The 21291-nt window shown below is 36.3% G+C and overlaps 1 protein-coding gene across 1 annotated transcript in view; it reads right to left on the reverse strand.

Annotated features, from left to right (window-relative positions):
- The window catches only part of met (MET proto-oncogene, receptor tyrosine kinase), a 64983-nt gene extending 44423 nt beyond the window's left edge, over window positions 1-20560 (reverse strand). Inside the window, exons 1-2 of the mRNA XM_073831560.1 lie at window positions 20398-20560; window positions 14398-15589 (exon numbers count right to left, since the gene is read on the reverse strand). Of these exons, the coding sequence (XP_073687661.1) occupies window positions 14398-15579 (1182 nt within the window). The 5' untranslated portion in view covers window positions 15580-15589; window positions 20398-20560. The remainder of the gene's footprint in view (window positions 1-14397; window positions 15590-20397) is intronic.
- Between the last annotated feature and the right edge of the window lie 731 nt (window positions 20561-21291).

Consider the following 21291-nt stretch of genomic DNA (forward strand, 5'->3'; position numbering starts at 1 on the left):
TAGGATTAAAGGCTAAACTCTGCAAGAATGTGGATCTCATGGGCCAGATTTGAGGATCCCTGGTCTAATGCGACCAATTTCAAAGGCTGAGATTTAATTATATAAACATATACACTGCCAGTTTCAGACTGTACTCATTAAATGCATGTAGCTCATGATATGAAGTTTCAGCATCTGAAACCATTTCACACATATAGTCTTTACTGGTAAATTACCGTTAAGAGGTCATGTGTGAACAGGACCTTTTGAAAAATACCGGTAAATTTGTTCCGGCAATTTACTGGTTTGAGAAGCTGTAACATTACCAGTAAATTACCGGTAATGTGCTCTGTGTTCGCAGAATGAGATTACCGGTATGAGCACATAGGAGTTCAGAATGTGCTAACGTAAGACACAGATGATGCAACAACATGTAAAAAAAGTTATCGAGTTAATCAAACTGAAACTTTTTCAATAACTAAATATAAAAATGTGCACAGGGTTCAGCTGTGCAGTTGTTGGCTGACACACTAACAGCGATAAGCTTAAAGAAGTTCACTTCCAGAACAAAAATTTACAGATAATGTACTCACCCTCTTGTCATCCAAGATGTTTATGTCTTTCTTTCTTCAGTCGCAAAGAAATTATTTTTTTTTAGGAAAATATTTTAGTAATAATTTATTAATATTTTACTTCTATAGTGCCCCAAGTTTGAACTTCCAAAATGCAGTTTAAATGCAGCTTCAAAACGATCCTAAATGTGTCTGTAAACGATCCCAGGCAAGGAAAAAGGGTCTTATCTAGCGAAACAATCGTTTTTTTTTTTTTATTATTATTACAATTTATATACTTTTTAACCTTAAATGCTCGTCTTGTCTCACTCTGTGATGTGCATGAGTAGTCTGTGCATCTCTGGTTCAAAACAGTTAGGGTAGGTCGCAAAACTCCCATCTCAGTTTGTCCCTCAACTTCAAAAATCATTTCAAAATGATCCTACATCGCTGGAGAAGTACTGACCCAGTGTTTGCAAAGCGAACATGCAAAGAAGATCAAACACCCTTTAGAAAGGTAAAACAGCGATGTAGGACGATTTTGAAGTGAAGGGAAAAAATTAGATTTTTTGACATACCCTGTCTTGAACTGGAACAAAAAAGGATTCAGGCAGAGCAAGACAAGACGAGCGTTTGAGGTTAAAAAGTATATAAACTGTATTTTTATTTTTGTTAAAATAACGATGGTTTCACTAGATAAGACCCTTCTTCCTCGGCTGGGATCATTTATAGCTGCATTTGGGATTGTTTAAAGCTGCATTTAAACTGCATTTTGGAAGTTGAAACTCAGGGCACCATAAAAGTCCACTATATTAAGAAAAATCCTGAAATGTTTTCCTCAAAAAACATTATTTTTTTGCAACTGAAGAAAGAAAGACATGAACATCTTGGATGACAAGAGGGTGAATAAATTTTTGTTATGGAAGTGAACTTCGCTGCATAGCTTAAAGCATTTAAGTTAAAATACTGTGTGTGAAATAACAAAAAAATGTGTTAAAATAAAGTGTGCTCTTATCATTTTGTGGACAAAATCTCACAAACTTCGCCCCGATCCGGAGGTGTATTTGCCCTCATCTGTTTTCAATGCAACTAACCTTGTGTCACTTCATATCATCTTCCCACTCATTAAACTATGACAGGTGATTTACTGCAAAAAGATAGTCATTGCAACACTGTAAAGTGATGAAACTATGGTGCCATGTGCTTTTTCATTTTCATAGGTTTTATGTTATAGTATTGGTTTGGAAAATACATTAATTTGACTAGAAACACCAGAGACCGAAAATGTAAAGCATCGTTCCAGTCAGGCGAGACTTCTGCATTCAGGGAAAATGGATATTTCAGCAGTTTGGCTTGAAGCTGTCTAACATGATTTCTCTGGGTCAGAAGCAGCTGCTAATGTGAATGATTGATACAAAAATGAAAACATCAACAAAAACACTGACCGCATTTACCCCTCCATGTTTACAAAGCCGTTTAGAGGTAATTTCTGGTTAATGATGTCACAGAATTTACTGGTATTTTGAATGGTGCTTTACCGGTAAAAAGACAGAAACAATGTTGCCAAGACTGCGGTTTTCCAGCAGAATTGGGCTACTTTTTCATGTCCGCAGGTTGAAGTGACCCCAATAACTTATTATTTAGTCCCTGGAATGGGAACCCCACCAAAAAACAAATTTGTACCCTTGAAACGCAATTGGGCTAGTTTTGAGGAGCAATTGGGAGGGTTTGTTGTGAAAACCTGGCAACCCTGGATGGAATGCCATTGCTTGTGTGAACAGTGCAATTTTGTATTTACCGGAAAAATCATTTAGGTAATTTTACAGCAATTTACTGGTATTCCTGTGTGAAAGGGTGAAAGTCTTGAGCTGCATTTCACTCTGAAACCTGCAGATGATACGAGAATACTTTTTCTGCCCAAAGAAAACAAAAATAATGTCTTTATTCAACAATTTCTTTACTTATGTTACTTTTGTTTTCTTTGCGCACAAAAAGTATTCTGTAGCTTCATAAAATTGCGGTTGAAGAACTAATGTCACATGGGCAATTTTAACTATGTCCTTACTACCTTTCTGGGCCTTGAACATGTAAGTTGTGTTGCTGTCTATACAGGGTCAGAAAGCTTTCGGATTTCATCAAAAATATCTTCATTTGTGTTTCGAAGATGAATTAAGGTCTTATGGGTTTGGAAAGACATGAGGGTGAGCAATTAATGACAGAATTTGTATTTTTGTTGTCTGTTGTCTGGGAATTTGGCTGTTGTTGTCATACTAACTAAAGATCCTGTAAACTCCAATTCAAGTCTTTTATTGTTTTGGGATTTCTCCTCATGTTGCTTTGCCTCACGTTCCTCTTTTTGGTGTTATCTTGACTTGTTACTCAATTTTCACTTCTTTCACTATTTACCTCTCGACTGTCTCAATCCAGCAGTCAACCAATCTGTCAGCAGGGGACTTTGTTCCTCACTAAGGTTTCCAGCTGGTAAACAATACACAACCCAGTACAACCACTTGTAGGCTATGTTTGCTAAAAAATTATTCAGTTTATTTAACTGCTCGTGGTTAAATCCCAGCTTATCCAGTCAACTTGAACTTGTTGCTGCATGTTGTAATACAATTTGCTTAGAGAGAACCATGATTAATACGCCTGGACCAAACTAGTGAGACAAAATATATTTCAGCACAAGTCATTAATCAACCTGAAATCATGATTAAAATGCAATTAATCACAGAGATCTGTTAAAACAACAGGGCATCATACTTAATTGTTTTTCATCATTCCTTTGCAGTTAATGAGCCATGAAGCACAGATCAGACCGGGCGAACGCTACACAATTTACACGACAAGATAAACATAAGCAAAAGAGAGCTATCGTTCTATTGACATACACTGAAACATATTATGGAAGTACTTATGAACCATGCTCATCCATTCAATTAGATAAACAGACAAAAGCAAACCGGGGGATAATTTAGTGTGGAGTCCATTCTGGAAGCCCGGAGGTCTGTCATTATTTACTCATGCAGCATGGATCTATTCAAAGCATTAGCGAAAACGCCCATTCATTATACCAGACAAGATGAGCACGCTCAAAACATCCCTCTCTGCCACAGTCTTTAAGCACACTGGAATAAAAACCTCCACCCTAATGCAAAGAGCATGGATCTGATAAAAGGGTAAAGAGCACGGCTTTAAAACCATGAAGCATTGAGACCCTTTAAAAGATCAAATCCAGCCCTTTATGGAAGAAAAGAGAGGCAGAGCATTCAAATGCCTGGTTTGCAGTTGGCCAGAATAATCAATTCCAATCTTGACTGTAAAGGCTTGGCACGGCCTGCTTTTCTGTGATGATCTTAGGCTTTTTCACATGTCAGAGGGAGAAAACGTGCCTCTGACTGGACAGATCAGGCACGAGAGTTTTATTCTGGGAGCTGTTTAAAGAGTTTCACAGCTTCTCTGTTCCTAATTTCAACTAATTTATTTCTACGCATGACATTCTTCTGAGAACTTTGCTCTACAGAAATGCCCTTAAACTCATAAAAAGCGAGAATGAACATGTGTTAAGCCCATCTTGACACATTTAGTATGCTAACGCTGTTGGAACAATAGGAAGAGGCTATTTGATGATAATCTATTGTTTCAAGAGGCATAGTGTCATGGAAGACATTAACACATAGTTAAATGGCCTCTTATCAGGAGTTGGCATGAGCCTTCTTTCCTGTAGTTGACACTAAGATGATGAAATCCGTATGTCGATGTGGGCTTTTGTGAAAACATGTAGCCTACGTTACACGTTCTGATCAAAGATCAAGGACTTTACTAAAAAAATGCCTTCTCTCTGCCAGAACTAACGTGATAAGAGCAAGGGCATGCAGTAGTCATATTTCTCAGCAGAATGATTCAAAGCGAGCAGGTGGCATCTTTTTATGACACACAATTTCAGTGCCAGTCAGCTATTATACTAAGTGTGTAAAACCACGCAACAAATGGAAAACAAACAATCGAGCGTGGCGGCAATATGTACAGCATGACCGCATGGTAGAACAATGCATCGTTGTGCTATCTTTTGGTAAACCACTGGAAGCTGGCATGTGTTTTTATTGCTTTTTTGTGTGCAGATACCTTCAGGGATTATGGTCACACTAATGCATTAATAAAACACATCTGTTTGTTTTGAAATCTTGAGGAGGAGAAGGGGGGCACTGATCCACCTCTGGCCACAGGCAGGGTATACGCATTAGGTGAATACAATAGTCAGAGGTGATAACTCTTTGTACTACTGTTTAGCTACGCAGGCTTTGAAGTCAAATAGTTTTATAAACCACAGTCTCTTTAAGGACCAAATGATTTCTATGAAATTTAGTTCCATTAATGGATCACAAACATGCATTCTGCTGTCGGTTCTTTTTATTGACACAACAACATACAGTCTGATTTCAGAACACATGAGTCTTATGAGACATCTTTTTCAGGAATTCAAAAAATACCACATAGTCACCACTGTAGTCCAATTCCTAAATTATTCATTCCTATAAGCCGTGAATCAAAAACATCTCAATTTCTGAATGATTCCCTAAAAAGAATTGACTCAAAAGAATCAAAAACTAGGGCCCTGTGAAATCTGTTTCATTTTTTCCCAAATTCCATTTTATTTTTAATTCTGTTCATTTTTTTAGACTTTAAAAGTTAACTGAAAAAATATTCATGTCTCAAAAGCATGTCTAATTAATTTGAAATCATGAAGCTTCCACAAAGTTTTAACAAAAAGGCCCTATGAAATCCATTTTATTTTTTTCCAAATTCATTTTTTTACCGTTTTAATTTTTCTGGGTTTAGTTTTTTCTGTTTAACATTGTTCTAGATTCTGTTTTAATGGTTAACTGAAAAAAATTATTAATCAAAAAGCATGTCTAATTAATTGAAATCATGAAACTTTCACAATTTAACAGCAATTTATTAAAAGTTTAACAAAAGTTAAATTTTCAAGGCCTTATGAAATCTATTTTTTTTTTCCAAAATTCTATTTTATTTTTTTCCCAAATTCGTTTTTTTACCGTAATAATTTTTCTGTTTTTTGTTTTTTTTCTGTTTAAAATTGTTCTAGATTCTGTTTTAATGGTTAACTGAAAAAATATTCATCAAAAACCATGTCTAATTCATTTAAAATCATGAAACTTTCACAATTTAACAGCAATTTATTAAATGTTTAACAAAAATTTAATTTTTAAGGCCATATGAAATACATTTTATTTTTTCCCAAATTCTATTTTATTTTTTTCCAAATTCGTTTTTCATGTTTTAATTTTTCTGGACTCTGTTTTTTTTTTCATGTTTTAATTCTTCTAGAGTCTGTTCTAATGATTATCTTTAAAAATATTAATCAAAAAGCATGTATAATTAATTGAAATCATGAAACTTTCACAATTTAATAGAAATTTATTAAAACTTTACCAAAAAGTACATTTTTAAGGCCCTATGAAATCTGTTTTATTTTTTTCTAAATTCTATGTTTTCCATGTAATTTTCTGGATTCAATTTTCTTTAAATTTAATTTACTTAATAATTAAAAGCATGTCTAATTAACTAAATTTATAAAAAAGACATTTCTTCTTCCTCTGACTTTTCAACTTTTGTTTCTTCAACTTTTTCAACTTATACTTCTTCTGATTTCTGCTTCTTTGTCTTTTTCTTTGAGTTCTGCTTTTTTCGATTTCTTCAAAATTTTCTTTGGATTCTGCTTCTTTGACTTTTTCTACGGCTTCTGCTTCTTCGATTTCTTCAAAATTTTCTTCGACTTCTGCTTCTTTAACTTTTTCTTTGAGTTCTGCTTTTTCGACTTTTGATTTCTGCTTCTTTGACTTTTCTTCGGCTTCTGCTTCTTTGACTTTTTCTTTGAGTTCTGCTTTTTCGACTTTTGATTTCTGCTTCTTTGACTTTTCTTCGGCTTCTGCTTCTTTGACTTTTTCTTTGAGTTCTGCTTCTTTGACTTCTGATTTCTGCTTCTTAAAACTTTTCTTCAACTTCTGGTTCTTCGCATTTTCTTTGACTTCTGGTTCTTCGCCTTTTTAGAATTTCGAATTTCTAAATAATTTATTAGTATTTTTTTTTTCAGAAATTATTTCAGAAATAATATTGTGTATGTACATTTTTCTGCTAAACAAATTCTGGTAAATATTCCTATTTATAATTGTATTATTAACAGCAGTACTATCATTATATTAAGTTGTATTTTTCTGTCACAGTCTGTTTCTTCAAGTTAAGCCAAACTTTATTTTGACGTGTTGCTGTGAAGACCTTTAGTTTCTGTTATGACGACAGTTTTCTCAAAAGAAACAGTAAAATGCTCACAAAGTAACTCTCAGAGCAGTTCTAGAGATTATGTTTATGTGTTCATCTACTCATATTTTGAGACGACAGAGGCTGAAAACTGCGTCAAACACACTCCAGTTTGTATGTAGCAAATGAAACCGCGTGTCTGCACCATAGGGCTGGGCGATTTGGCCTAAAATCAAAATCTCGATTAATTGAACATTTTAACCCGATTACGATTAATGAACGATTATTTTATTCATTAATAAAATTATATTTAATTATATTTCAATAATATTTATTTTTTTGCCCTCGTAGTTCACTGACAAGTTTTGTACAGTAAATATGCGCACATATTACAAGTGAGAGATTTTTGAATGAAGGGTGCACACACTATCTACTATCTATGATTATTTATTGAACATCAGTGTTGAACAACTGAAATTAAAGCACACATTGCTTAAAACGAAAAGTTACATTTTTCTTAAATTAGTGAAAATAAATAACTTGCACTTTTGGAAACAAAATAAATTATTTATAAAATAATAATAAATATTAAAAGTAGAAAATAAGCAGTATCTCTTCTAAATAAAATTACTCTTGTATATCCTGTAAATACTTTTTACTGTATAAATACTGCTTAAGCTCTCCATCGACATGTCGGAGGAATAACATAAAGGAGCGGGGTCACCTGACTCCACACGCGGTAGTGTTTTTAAAGGGAAAGTAATTGAAATAATTGACCTGGAAAAATTTGATCGATTATAGGTTCTGAATGTTCATTCACACAGAGACATGTAGAACATGCAGGATTTATATTTAAATAGTATTTTTGCAGCTAAATATTCACAGGTTCATATGTTGGTTTGATTTAAGTGTACTGACCTTTTGATTTATTCATCCAAAATTTGCCAAATTCTTTGACAATCTCTGTTGGATTCTGGATTTCCCAAAATACCATAAGTCTAATCAGATCGTAGTTGATTTTTGAGGTCTAGTATCTGAATGACTCTCTAAAAAGAACCAACTCAAGAATCAAAAACATACAATGGGACCAGTCAAGTCTTATTCCCAAATGAATGAGTCAGATCTTTTCAGTAAATCAAAATACTTTCAGTACGAATCAGAATCCAAATGTTATCTTAAATCTGAATCTGAACAAAACTCTGATTGAAACTTTGATTCCCATCTCTACTCACACTCTGCTACAAACCCTGCATGACTGACACCTGAGGTCCACTCCATTAGCAGACCAACCACTGGGTGTCATGCCCTACAAAACTCACAAGCCAGGTATCAGGTAAAAGCTTGCTCTCTTTTCACACGATCACACTGGCCGTGTCTACTGAGGGATAAGCTTGAGAATATCTGACTGACGTGCTGAATGAGGTGGAAGGGCAGCCGCCAGATAAGCTCTTATTTGCGGTGCATTGTTGAGTTCTCAGCAGGTGATAAAGTAGAAAAGTTCCTGACCAATCCAATCCGTTCCATTACTTAAGCACACATTCATTCAAGCCTGCATCCCATGGAACCATTGTGTTGGCATTAGCACCAGGGCAGTACAGCGTAATGGCTCTTTTGACCTAGTGGGGGAGGTTGAGTCTTAGCAAACCGCGAAAAGTTTATTTGTGGTTCCCAACACAATTAGTAGAGGTCTTTGAACTGCACAAAAACAATTAATCTGGAGCGGTCAACTCTAGTCGTTTAGCGTTGTGGGCTGATTGAATATCCTTAACTTGACCGGGCTCATTAAATGCTTCAGTGGGTATTTGATTTACACCTGGTCAGGATGTCTTTAACCTTACATGGAGGTTTTAGAATTGAGCTCTTTGATGAAACCTCGTGCTCACAGACCCGGAGAGCTAGAAATAACCGGAGGGAGTGAAAAAATGAGGAAGTGAAGGTATGGTGGATGCCAGAGATGGATTAGCATGCCTGTGGGCCACTGACTCATCAGCCTCACCAGAGCAATCTTTCCCTTCACCTGACACTTACACATGTTCCTGAGTTATGCCCAGAGAGAACCAACAAGTTTTTCAAACCTGAAGGCTGTGTTAAATATGGGCCAGTCATTAAAATAACGAAGAAAAAAAGCTGCGTTGCAATAAACCTGGAGTAAACAGTGGAGTACTAGCCAATCGTATGTTTGTTTGTAGGTGAAGTTCCTCCTGAAAGACAGATTGTGAGCGCAGGTGTTTATCAGTTGCGTGCTTAACTGCTTTATGGGAGTTTTTAAGACACACAGGCGCATTAGAGTGGAAAAACAGTAGCTTCTGGGAAGATTAAAGAAGTTTCAAAAAGGCCAGGAATAGATTTTTTTTCTTAATATAAGAATATAATATGTAAATAAATAAAAAAAAATCTACAGTTTTCCACTGTTTAATTTATGCACACATACACTACCTGTCAAAAGTTTTTGAACAGTAAAATTTTTAATGTTTTAAAAAAGTCTCTTCGGCTTACCAAGCCTGCATTTATTTGATCCGAAGTACAGCAAAAACGGTACAATTCTGAAATATTTTTACTATTTAAAATAACTGTTTTCTATTTGAATATATTTTAAAATGTAATTTTCAGCATCATTACTCCAGTCTTCAGTGTCACATGATATTTCAGAAATCATTTTAATATGTTGATTTGCTGTTCAAGAAACAATAGAAATGACTACTTTTTAAATTAATCATAGAAATGTATTTTTTTATTTAGCAAGAATGCTTTAAAATGATCAAATGTGATGATAAAGACATTTATAAAGTTACAAAAGATTTCTATTTCAGATAAATGCTGTTCTTCTAAACTTTCTATTCATCAAAGAAACCTGAAAAAATTCTACCCAGCTGTTTAGAACACAATAATAATAAATGTTTTTTTTAAACAGCAAATCAAAATATTAAATTTTTTTCTGAAGGATCATGCGACTGGAGTAATGCTGTTAAAAATTCAGTTTTGAAATCACAGGAATAAATTACATTTTTAAAAATATTCAAATAAAAAACAGTTATTTTGAAGTAAATATATTTCAACATTTTACTGTTTTTGCTGTACTTTGGATGAAATAAATGCAGGCTTGGTGATCAGAAGAGACTTTAAAAAAACATTAAAAATCTTACTGTTCAAATATTTTTGAGTGGTAGTGTATATATTATATTTTTAATAAAACATAATGCATTCTATAACATTATATTGATATTTTTAAACCATCGGTGCAAAATTCACTTTTACATTGTGTTTGCATATAAATATGTGTGGACACAACCACCATATTACAATGATAAAAATACATGCACATTAGTTCGAAACGAGAGCCACTAAGATGCAATAGATTTCTTTCCTTTTTGATGGTAACGTGCCAGCAAATACACAAAAAAAGAAAGAGGGGCGTTTTGGCGTTTTTGACAAGGTCATTTCACAGACGTTTCACTAAGACTCTAAACATAGCAACTTGTGGAAAATGGGCCTAATGTTCCCTTTAAATTATTATTAACTCTATTATTCTACAATATTAATATCTAATAATATTAAGTAGACTTTTTAGCTTGAGGAAAGTGAGCACAGCAAAAATAAGGACATAAAAGTCAAATACATCCCCACAGGTGCTCTCATCCCCAGATGCAGAGGAGATGAACAGTTCACACCTGGATGCCAGCTGTCCGGTCTCCTCTAGCTAACATTATAGTCCAAAGTCACGCAGGTTTCTCGCCAGGGCAAGGCTGCCAACATGAGCTCACTGCAGGGGCTCGACATTTTGAGAAAACACACAGCTGCACATCTCCACCTGCCCCCTGGTCCGAGCTGTTGGTCTGTGACGTGTACGTGCCTGTGTTTGTGTGCTTCTGGCAGGAATGATTCAGGGTGACTTAACTCCACAGTAACTCGCCCATAGAAAATACATTTCTTATACATGTGAACAAACGCATAGAAACGCAACCATGCAGGTAGCTTATCGCAGCTTCTCAGACAGGATACAACAAGTACCCTGTCTTTCAGCATGATTCTGCACCTCCCAGAACTGAGACTATGGCCTATAAATGATCTAGGTTTTGCAGTTTTTGCGCAAACACATCTTGGGATAAGCAGGTCGCTGCACGTAAGCTTTTATACGTGCTAAGTACAGTGCATTAGTTCGTCACCCTGTCCTTACATGACCAAAACACTATAAGGTAACAAAAAGTATCTGATTTACATTGATAGTTGCTTGTTCACTGTTAAAAAGATGTGGGGAAAAGGAAGTTAAAATCAATGCACTGCCTATTCGCTTTAAAGACTTTAAAGACTTGCCATCTCAAAACATGTTCATTTACCCACAGTGGCGGTAATAATTAAAAGGGCTGTCGATCAAAACTCTCTCTTCAGGAATTATATTACAAGTGGCAATCAATCAAGCTTCAGATTCAATTTTAAAGTAATCAGCATTTGCCAGTTGTTCCCCTGATCAATTGTAATCTAATGATAATTTTGACCTTAAATGTGGCTGTTTGTTATTGCCGGTCTCAAGCGTCCCCCTCCCCTCCGCTCTTTCAAGACAGGGGGCGCTGGGTTTGTTGGGGTGGTTCCAACTCGGATATATCCATTATTCCAAACAATACGGACTATATTTCTGTCTCTTTTATTAACGAATATTGCTGAGCTCGAGCAGACTGGCCAATCAATAATTGTAAGAGCTCGAGTGAAGTCTGAAAGCTGTGGTATCTTTTTCTCGAAGGGTAAGAGTCTATTACGGACTTCGTCGATTTATCTGATATGATATTCAAATAACTTTGGCTCCACATTAACAAATAAAACAGGAAAGCAAGGCTAAATTCAATCAAAACTGAAGCACAGTGTCAGATGCCCAATGTTTCCACATAAAGGCAGGAGCCTGGTTTGTGGAGTGGGTTGTCTAAGAGCAAAAACAAGATATTGGGATCAATTTATCATGCTTTTTTACAATGTAATTGTTTTATGACACCGCGTCAATTGCCCCTTTATGGGCTGATAAGACAGTCTCTGCATAACATATGCTACCGGTATCATAATTCTCAACGATGGCACCATGATTTGCCGTCTGCCTTAACACACTCAGACACGCACACCCAAAACAAACAAACGCACATGCACACATTCACACACTTATGGACAAAAACGGTATTGGAAACAGGCACACATCCCTTTCAAACATTTCTTCGAAGACGCCTAGGGAAATATCTTCTTGTTGCTTTAAAAGCCATTTAAGCTATTGTACGTCCGCTTAATGAAAACCGATAGAAGCGCAGCTGACTTGGAGCAAATGTTTGGATCAAGGATCCACAGAACGAAAATATTTAAAACGTCTTGAGTGCTTCAGTCTGTAATAAATGACTGAGTGCACTTTGTGAGTTCAGGGCACTGAAACAACTACACCAGACTGGAGAGCCGTGTGACTCTGAGACGAGGCCAGACGCTCTGGTCTGGCCCATATGAACTGCTAAAGCGACCAGTGCAAAGACTGTTAGAGACAGTTGAAGAACACCTGCTGAGTGGTGATCTGGGCTTCCCCATTATATGGACTCTGATAAGACCAACACTCAAGCAGGGAGCATGAGTCAAACTTGTCAAACAAGCCTGATTCACATGAACCTCAAGCAAATCTAGGAAAATTATACAGCTCTTTGCAAATGGATGTAACATCTACACATCAATACAATTAACAAATACACTGATTGCAAATATTAGCTGAGTGTTATGCAATAAAAAGTTTGAGTGAACAAGAAAAACAAACAATAGATGGACATGATAAGAAGCTGTAAGTAGGGCACGGATAAAAAATAAAAACAGATTTTCAGTTTAATCGTGATCTTCATTTGAATCTATGACATTGGCTTAAGTGCTCAAGAGTTCATTAATTTACACTACCAGCCAAAAGTTTTTGAACAGTAAGATTTCAGGAAGTCTCCACTGCTCACCAAGCCGGCATTCATTTGATTCAAAATACTGCAAAATCAGTAATATTGTGAAATATTTTTTACTATTTAAAATAGCTGCTTTCTATTTCAATATATTTTAAAATATATTTTATTCCAGTGATCAAAGCTACATTTTCAGCATCATTACTCCAGTCTTCAGTGTCACATGACCCTTCAGAAATCATTCTAATATGCTGATTTGCTGTTCAAGAAACAATTATTATTTTTATTATTATTATTATCAATATAACAGGTTTTTTTTCAGGATTCATTGATTAATAGAAAGCATTTATCTGATATAAAATCCTTTGTAACATTATACACTATACCATTCAAAAGCTTGGAGTCAGTACAATTTTAGAATTTATAGAAATTAATACTTTTATTTAGAAAGGATGCTTTAAATTGATCAAAAGTGATGATAAAGACATTTCTAAAGTGATAAAAGTTTTTTTTTATTTCAGATAAATGCTGTTCTTCTGAACTTTCTATTCATCAAAGAAACCTGAACAAATTCTACTCAGCTGTCTTGAACATAATAATAATAATAATAATAAACGTTTTTTAAGCAACAAATCAGAAAATTAGAATGATTTGTGAAGGATCATGTGACTGGAGTAATGATGCTAAAAATTCAGCTTTAAAATCACAGGAATAAATTACATTTTAAAATGTATTAAAATCGAAAACAGATATTTTAAATAGTAAAAATATTTTAAAATTGTACTGTTTTTGCTGTACTTTGGATAAAAATAAATGCAGGCTTAGAGACCAGAAGAGACTTCTTTAAAAAACATTTAAAATCTTACAGTTCAAAACTGGTAGTGTATATGTATTTTTTTACACAATGACATTGTAAGGATTTTATACAAGAAATGACATTTAAAATTGACCTCATTTGACAGAGCAGATTGTTATATCTGTTAAATAAGCAGCATAGTTGAACTGCACAGGCCCTGTTGTTAATTTTTAAAATAAATATAAATATAAAATAAATGTTATTTTTCATAATATGGGTTACAGAATTAGCTGACAGAGAACTTAAAACTGCAATATACCAAAATGAATCAGAATCAACCTGATTCAAAATCTTTTTTTTTTTTTTTGTTAATTAATTGCATCCAGTTATCTGAAGTACACTTCTTTAAGGAATTTTCAGTGAGCACACAGTAACTTCACAACTTGGGACACATCATAAATTTGTATTGATACCCAACCTTATCTTTGAGTTTGTTCCCATTTCCCATTTGTTCCCATTTTTCCCATTCAACTACTGTGTGCCACACTGTCCAGCTTGAGTAGTCTTTATGTATTCAAATCATGTGTCTTATTATGCAGATCTGAGCGATGTATGACTATGTTGTGTAATGAACTCTGGGAAGTAATAGCCCTGCATTATCGACGGGCCCTCAGGGAGTCGTCAGCAGTTAAATTTGTGTCATTTATTGATCTGCATGATTTACCGATTGATCCAACGTATGGTGATGGATAAGTAAAAAAGACGAGGAGGGTCAGTGATTTATGATGGCCTGAGGATAAAGACAAGTAATTGGGCTGACAAGAAGTCAAATTTGCTCTCAGACGGGCAACATTTTGAAAGGGTCAGCAAAATGCACGGTTTGATTGAAACCTCTTACCTGGTTGAAGTTTTTCTCCTCTGATCCTGGAAAGTGACTGAGCTTCCTTGTGTATCCCTTCTGCATGAAATCCCTGAAGAAGTTATTGATGTCTGTGATAGAGATGAGGCAAACGGCAGAGCTGGCCGTGGGCTCCGGTGAGTCGGGTTTGCTCCGGGCGAAGGCAGCAAACAGCACGTCCTCGCCTTCTTTCAGCCCCATCTCCTGTTGAAAGTCGTAGCCAACTTTTGCTACATGTGCAGCCTGGAGAACATTGAAAACCACTTGAGCTGAGCGCTTCTTTCTTCTTCGCTCAGAGTAAATACACTCAAAAGGCATTTCAACGTAGCGCAGGATTTCAGGATCTGAAGAGCACATGCGTACGATCCGAGTGTGGAAGGCATTTGAGCTCCCACCTTCTTGTTGGACAGTCAGAAAATACACGTATGGGCCACTCTGGAAAGAGTAGACGTAATGCAGCGGGTAGTTTCCACGCAGCCCTGGGGCTAAGTCCATGTAGGATTGTTCAGAAAAGAACTCAAAGCCGTCTTGAGTCTCTCGCATCTTCCTAACAGAGATAGTGTGGTGGAGACGTGGGACGGACAAATCAAGAGGCTCAGAGTTTGCGACGAAGAACCTCACAACGCCACTACTCATGACGTTAAGGATCTGAGTGCCCGAAGGTCCTGCTAGACAGTCTGGGCAACCGTGGCTGCTGCCTTTGTTCTTCTTCGAATACATACAAGTAACTTCCGCATCTAGTGGTCCATCCTCTAATAAGTAACGACGGCAGACGCCGTTCCCAACTGAGCCACAGCTGAAGAGCTCAAGATCATAGAAAGTCTCCATCAACAGGGCCATGTTGGTGTTGTTCGTGTTGAGGGGTTTGTTTTTGCAACCACTGCATGGATCTGGTGCACTGCAGTCTCGACCCTCATAGACAGGTCCCGTATGGTACTCGTGTATCTTCTTGAGGTCTTTCGACAGAGCGTAAAGCTTGTTGACGGCACCAACATACACAGTTCCATTGAATTCCAACAGCTTCTGGATGGGAGTGTCAGAAACAAAGTGAGGGAGGTCATAGGTCACAGAGAGGTCGAGTTTGGAGCTTTCTATTGGTTCCTCACATTGACTATTCAAGCCCCACCACAGCGTCTGAAGGATGATGAGGATGGAAGTGGCTTCAGAATAGTGAATTCTCATCTTTGTTCTTCTGCAGAGTAAAAAGACAACATTTATTTAGCATATTAACTACGTAAAGCCTGATACAGTTGAACTGCCCTCTGTTCTTCAGAAAAGTCCTTCGGGTTCCACAAATTCTTTGGTTTTTCAGCATTTTTGTGTATTTGAACTAGTGGTGGGCATAGATTAATTTTTTTTAATCTAGATTAATCTCACTGTAATCTTGGAATTAATCTAGATTAATCTAGATTAAAATGGCTAATTTGAATTCTGCCGAAGGCATTCAGAATATGTGTGCTACCCAAATAATGACTAAAAGTAAGTCTTTGAGAACGGGTTTCTCAAACCAGGTGGCGCATTAGACCAGGGGCTCATCTGCTGTTTCCAAAATGCATCACAAACTGCTTGACAATTGCATTTACAACACAATTAACTATACAAACTTGTGTAACCAACTATTCCTACACTGCATGTGCTTCTGCGTAAAAGGCTGCGCGACGTGCGCGTTGCAGTTAAATACACAGACGCGCACGGGGATATCTGCGTGCATAGTCTTCAGTTAAACTGCGTTGCTTTTAGAAGCGTCAATTCAGTTGTTGCATATAGTTTAATGTCTTTATTTCAGGTTTATCAAAGTAAATTAAATTGGGCACATGCCCCAGTAAAAAGGGTCTAGGAAAGCCCCTGCCCTGAAGCAAACCCGGCGGCTTCATAGCTGCATCCATGTTAGCACGTCTCGTTTGATGTGGTAATTTCACAGTAGGCATACACTAGGGCTGTCGCGATAACCGCAATATCGCAATACCGCGCTATTGACGTGCATAACCGCAGAGGAATGCAACAACCGCAGCAACCGCGATATTTGCCTGTTTTCTTTTTTTCCTAAGGATTTGCCCTTCTCACTTAATGCCTGTGTGCTGAATATTAAATTAGTAATAAGTTAGTAATGATAACATAATGTGTTTATTATGAGGCTCAGTAGATATGCACTTAACAAGCCTAAACAGACAGCGAATGAGAGAGAGATCGACTGAGCTTGTGCGATTACCTGCGTCTGTCTTTCAGATCTAGTCAGGAATGTATGTGAAACTAGCTTGTCATGTCCAAGGAAAGTGAAATCTCTGTCTTAATATCGATGCTCTGCTGGTCAGCTGAGCCTTTAAAAGTGGCGATTAAAGTTAAAATGATTTTAACATCGTGTTTCATTACGTCTCTCTTTGAATAAATAAGCGTTTTTGAACGTGTAGTTGAATGAACGGATTAAAGACTTACTCAAAAATAGTCTCTTGCCTCCATCTTGTGGCGTAACAATAAAACTGCAGTGACTGACAGCTCGCCTAGAACACGCAGGTGAAATACTGACAGAAAGTCTCTTGTCCAGTCAGACTCGAGGGTGAGCGCTAACTGTTATATACACGAAGATTTCGGATGCAAAGCCTCTAAGTATGTCTGACATTTTTCTTCAAAATTTGCATTTCTTTCTGGCTAGGTTTCTATGTAAGTACTGATTACTTCACTTCATATAGACGTTTTTCCTGAACACGGAAGTAAGTCCGACTCTTAAAGGTGCAGTGTGTAGATTTTTGCGGCATCTAGCGGTGAAGTTTTGAATTGCAACCAACGGCTCCGTCCACCGCTCACCCCTCCCTTTACAGAAACTACGGCAACCGACACGCGATTAAGATGCCGTCGTTTCAGACAGCAAAGAATAATGAAGTTTCTTTTAAAACGTAAATAAGGGAATTATATTTACTTGATAATTCAATAAAACGATGTTATTGTGAATATTGCAGTTACTTGTTCATCATTGTGTCAGTGTTTTTTCCCAAGAACAGCAGTGATGAAACGCGATCTGTAGAGCAGTTTGTCCGTTCAGGGCTACAGTAGAAACATAAAGGCGGCTTCCATGTGAGACATGCGACAGCCCTAGCATACACACAGGTTCGAAGACTCGTTCTCGCCCCCTACAGTGCAATTCGGCTAGGTATACATCCGCGCTAAAATATCAAGGTGAAAGTCATCATAGCTTGCGTAGTATAGACCCAGCTCCCAACCCAACTTTGAGAATAGATTAACGGCGATATTTTTTTTATCGCCCGATAAGAGTGTCACGTTAACGCAGCACGTTAACGCCGATAACGGCCCACCACTAATTTGAACCCTTTTCAACAAGTCCTGTATGATTTTTAGATCCATCTTTTCACACTGAGAACAACTGAGGGACTCATACGCAACTATTACAGAAGGTTCAAATGCTCACTGATGCTTCAGAAAGAAAAACAAAGGATTAAGAGCCGAGGGTGAAAACTTTTTGAATTTGAAGATCAGGGTAAATTTAACTTATTTTGTCTTACAGGAAACTTGTAAGTATCTTATGTAGCTTCTGAAGGGCAGTACTAAATGAAAAAAATATGATATTTAAGCAAAATAAGACAAATGAGCACATCTTCATTCTGTTCAAAAGTTTACACCCCTGGCTCTTAATGCATCGTTTTTCCTTGTGGAGCATCAGTGAGTGTTTGAACCTTCTGTAATAGTTGCATATGAGTCCCTCAGCTGTCCTCAGTGTGAAAAGATGGATCTCAAAATTATACAGTCATTGTTGGATAGGGTTTAAATACACAAAAATGCTAAAAAACAAACAAACAAAACAGCTGTGGATCATTCAGGTGTATGTAAACTTTTGAAAGAGGTGTTTTTTTATAAATTCAACTATTATTTTCTCTTGTGGACTATAAGTAAACATCTTTTATGTGAACAATATTATTCAGGTCAGTATCAAATAAAAATAACATGCATTTTGTATGATTCCCCTTATTTTGGTAAAATAACATTTTGCAGATTCTGCCAGGTGATTTTTACCACATTTTACCAAAAAGTATAGATCATGTCCCATGAAGATAATTTGTAAATTTCCTACCATAAATATATTAAAACTTAATTTTTGATTAGTAATATGCATTGCTAATGACTTCATTTGGACAACTTTAAAGGCGATTTTCTCAATATTTAGATTTTTTTTTTAGAATCCAGATTTTCAAATAGTTGTATCTCAGCAAATATTGGAAAAAAAATTACCCTTATGACTGGTTTTGTGGTCCAGGCTCACATTTAAGAACTACTTACATGCAAGAAGTTTTGATTATCATCTTCATCATCAAATTTGCATATCAAATATGATATTGCAGGAGTTAAAACAAAGCATATTTTAAGAGACTTCTGATTCTATACATAAAACCCTTTAGTGCACAAAACAAAGACGCAAAACATTTGCTACTCAGAACAAATGGCATTTGTAAATCTCCGCCACACGCACTGTCTGCAGCAACAATGATATCACTAGTTTCCTTGCATTGTAGAAGCCTCAATAATTCAGCACTCACTGTGCATGACAAAGCCATGCATAAAAGAAAGAGGGCAACTCTAAACGGTCCTCGTGCCTCTGACTTAGACAGCACTTTTGTGGCAATGTACCAGAAGAGGCGAATCATCAAAGAGTCAGCCTACACTGAGTGCACTGCGGTGACAAGTCTAACTTTAGACAGCGTTCTCAAGGGAGTGGTTGATAAACTCAATTAAGCCTGGTAGGCTGCGGACGCCGGAGAAGTGATTTATTGTTGGTGTACTTAAACGCTACTCCTCCAGGAGGTCGCTTTTAACGTTGAGAGGGAGAACGCGGCAGAGCTAGAGAATATGGGATTCACCCTTGCTGTTATCTAAGCAATTGAAGTGCGCTGAGCAGAAGCACTATAGGTCACTGCAAACTCTGAGTATAACAATGAGAGAGACTGAAGACTGTTGCACTTGCTGTCACTCTAGAAAAAGATTGAGTCAATATATTTTGCTGTTTACCAACAGCATATCCTCTTTAAAACACCTGACTTTTACATGGGCTTTCATTTTCCTTATGCATTTACAAGTACAGCAACAAGAACACTTGACACACTAAGGGTCCTCACTCACAAGTGCTTTAAAAACAGTTTTCTTGGATGTCCCTTGAAAAGCAAGAACATACCTCAGAAAAACAGTTGGTAACAATTTACAATAAGATGTCATTTGTTAACATTAGTTTATGTATTAACTAACATGAACGAACAATGAACAATTATTACACTATTTATTCATCTTAATATCTAATGTTAGTTATTAAAAAATACAGTGGTCCATTGTTTGTTAGTTCACAGTACATTAACTAATGTAAACAAACTTGTGATTATGTAAATGTTGAAATTAACATTAAGACTAATAAATGCTGTTGAAGTATTATTCATTCTTAGTTCAAGTTAACTAATACTAATGAACCTTATTGTAAAGTGTTACCATAAAATGCATGTAAAAGATATTAACGTTTACCTCAAGATGAAGATGGTGAGTTGTATGCCAAGTCTTAGTCTCTTCAAACCATTTTTTCCCCCATATTTTTCTCAAAAATGAATCCCACTCACTTACTGTCAAATATCTCAAATCGATGTATGACAAGAAAAAAACGTTTAAAGGTGTTTAGACTTAAACGGGCCTACGATTCCGAACATTACGTTACTAAATTGAACAAAAAAACAAACAAAAGCTTTTCTTATACCTGAGTTTCATGGAAACCTACAGATTTACAATGACTCATACTGTCAACAGCTAAACGCAAAGCTTAATCAGAATTCCATGAAAACAGTTTAACTAACATTCTAAGCAACAAAAAAAAAAACAAGTATGTTTACGTTGATAGCGAATAGATACAAAAGTAAGCTAGTTCAGTTAAATAGTTTGCAAGAACTCAATTTATCCTTCTGTAGTTAAGTGTTATCACACTGTAAACGTTCAGAAATGAAACAAAAGCTCACTCACCTGTTAAATAAAGACACCTGTCGGAGACAGAAAGGGAAAATAATTACATCTTTTAACGGTCCGTTTTGTTAGAGACGCGGTCGCGCTGTTTCTGGCGGATGCCAGCAGTCTCGAGATGCGCGCTTTCTGTTAGAAAAGTTGCCCGCTCTTCCTCTCTCTCTCTCTCTCTCTCTCTCTCTCTCTCTCTCTCTCTCTCCCGTAATCACTCAGTGAGGGAATGTGCTGTCGGTTGAATCACGCTCAGAATGGGTCACATCAGTTTAAAGGGCTTGTTGTTGTACTCTCCGCAAACGCTGCGGGTCGTTACTCCATGGTGCTCGTACTATTGGATAGAATGGGGCTCTCAGGTGAGCGCGCAGAAAGATCTGTGGATGTTGCGTCACTGGCGGTGGAGTAACGGAGTTCGATGATTGGCTGCTGATATTTTACAATTAAATATTATTGGGGATGTTCCATAAACGTCAAATTAAAATGTTAATGTTTGTAACTTAAACATTTTATTGATTTCTTTTTATGTCTAATTCGATTTTCGTTTTTTTCCCTTCTCTTTCCTTTTGATCCTAAAGCAACCTCTGGCTGTGTCTATAAATCTTTAAAGCAATAAAAATATTATGAAATAAATAATCATCAAATAAAATGGCCAGTCTCCAAATTTGTATTATTTTGCATGAGGGTTTAAACAATACTGTAGAATTTAGTTGAAATGTACAGTGCCAGTCAAAAGTTTTTAATGATTTTAGTTATTGTTTGTTTTTTCAAGAAGTTTCTTCTGCTCACCAAGCTTATATTTATTTGATCCAAAGTACAGCAAAAACAGTAAAAAAAAAACTGACATATTTTTACTATTTAAAATAACTGTTTTCTATTTTAAAATATTTTTAAATGTAATTTATT

This window comes from Garra rufa, chromosome 25 (assembly GCF_049309525.1).
Source record: "Garra rufa chromosome 25, GarRuf1.0, whole genome shotgun sequence".
NCBI lineage: Eukaryota > Metazoa > Chordata > Actinopteri > Cypriniformes > Cyprinidae > Garra > Garra rufa.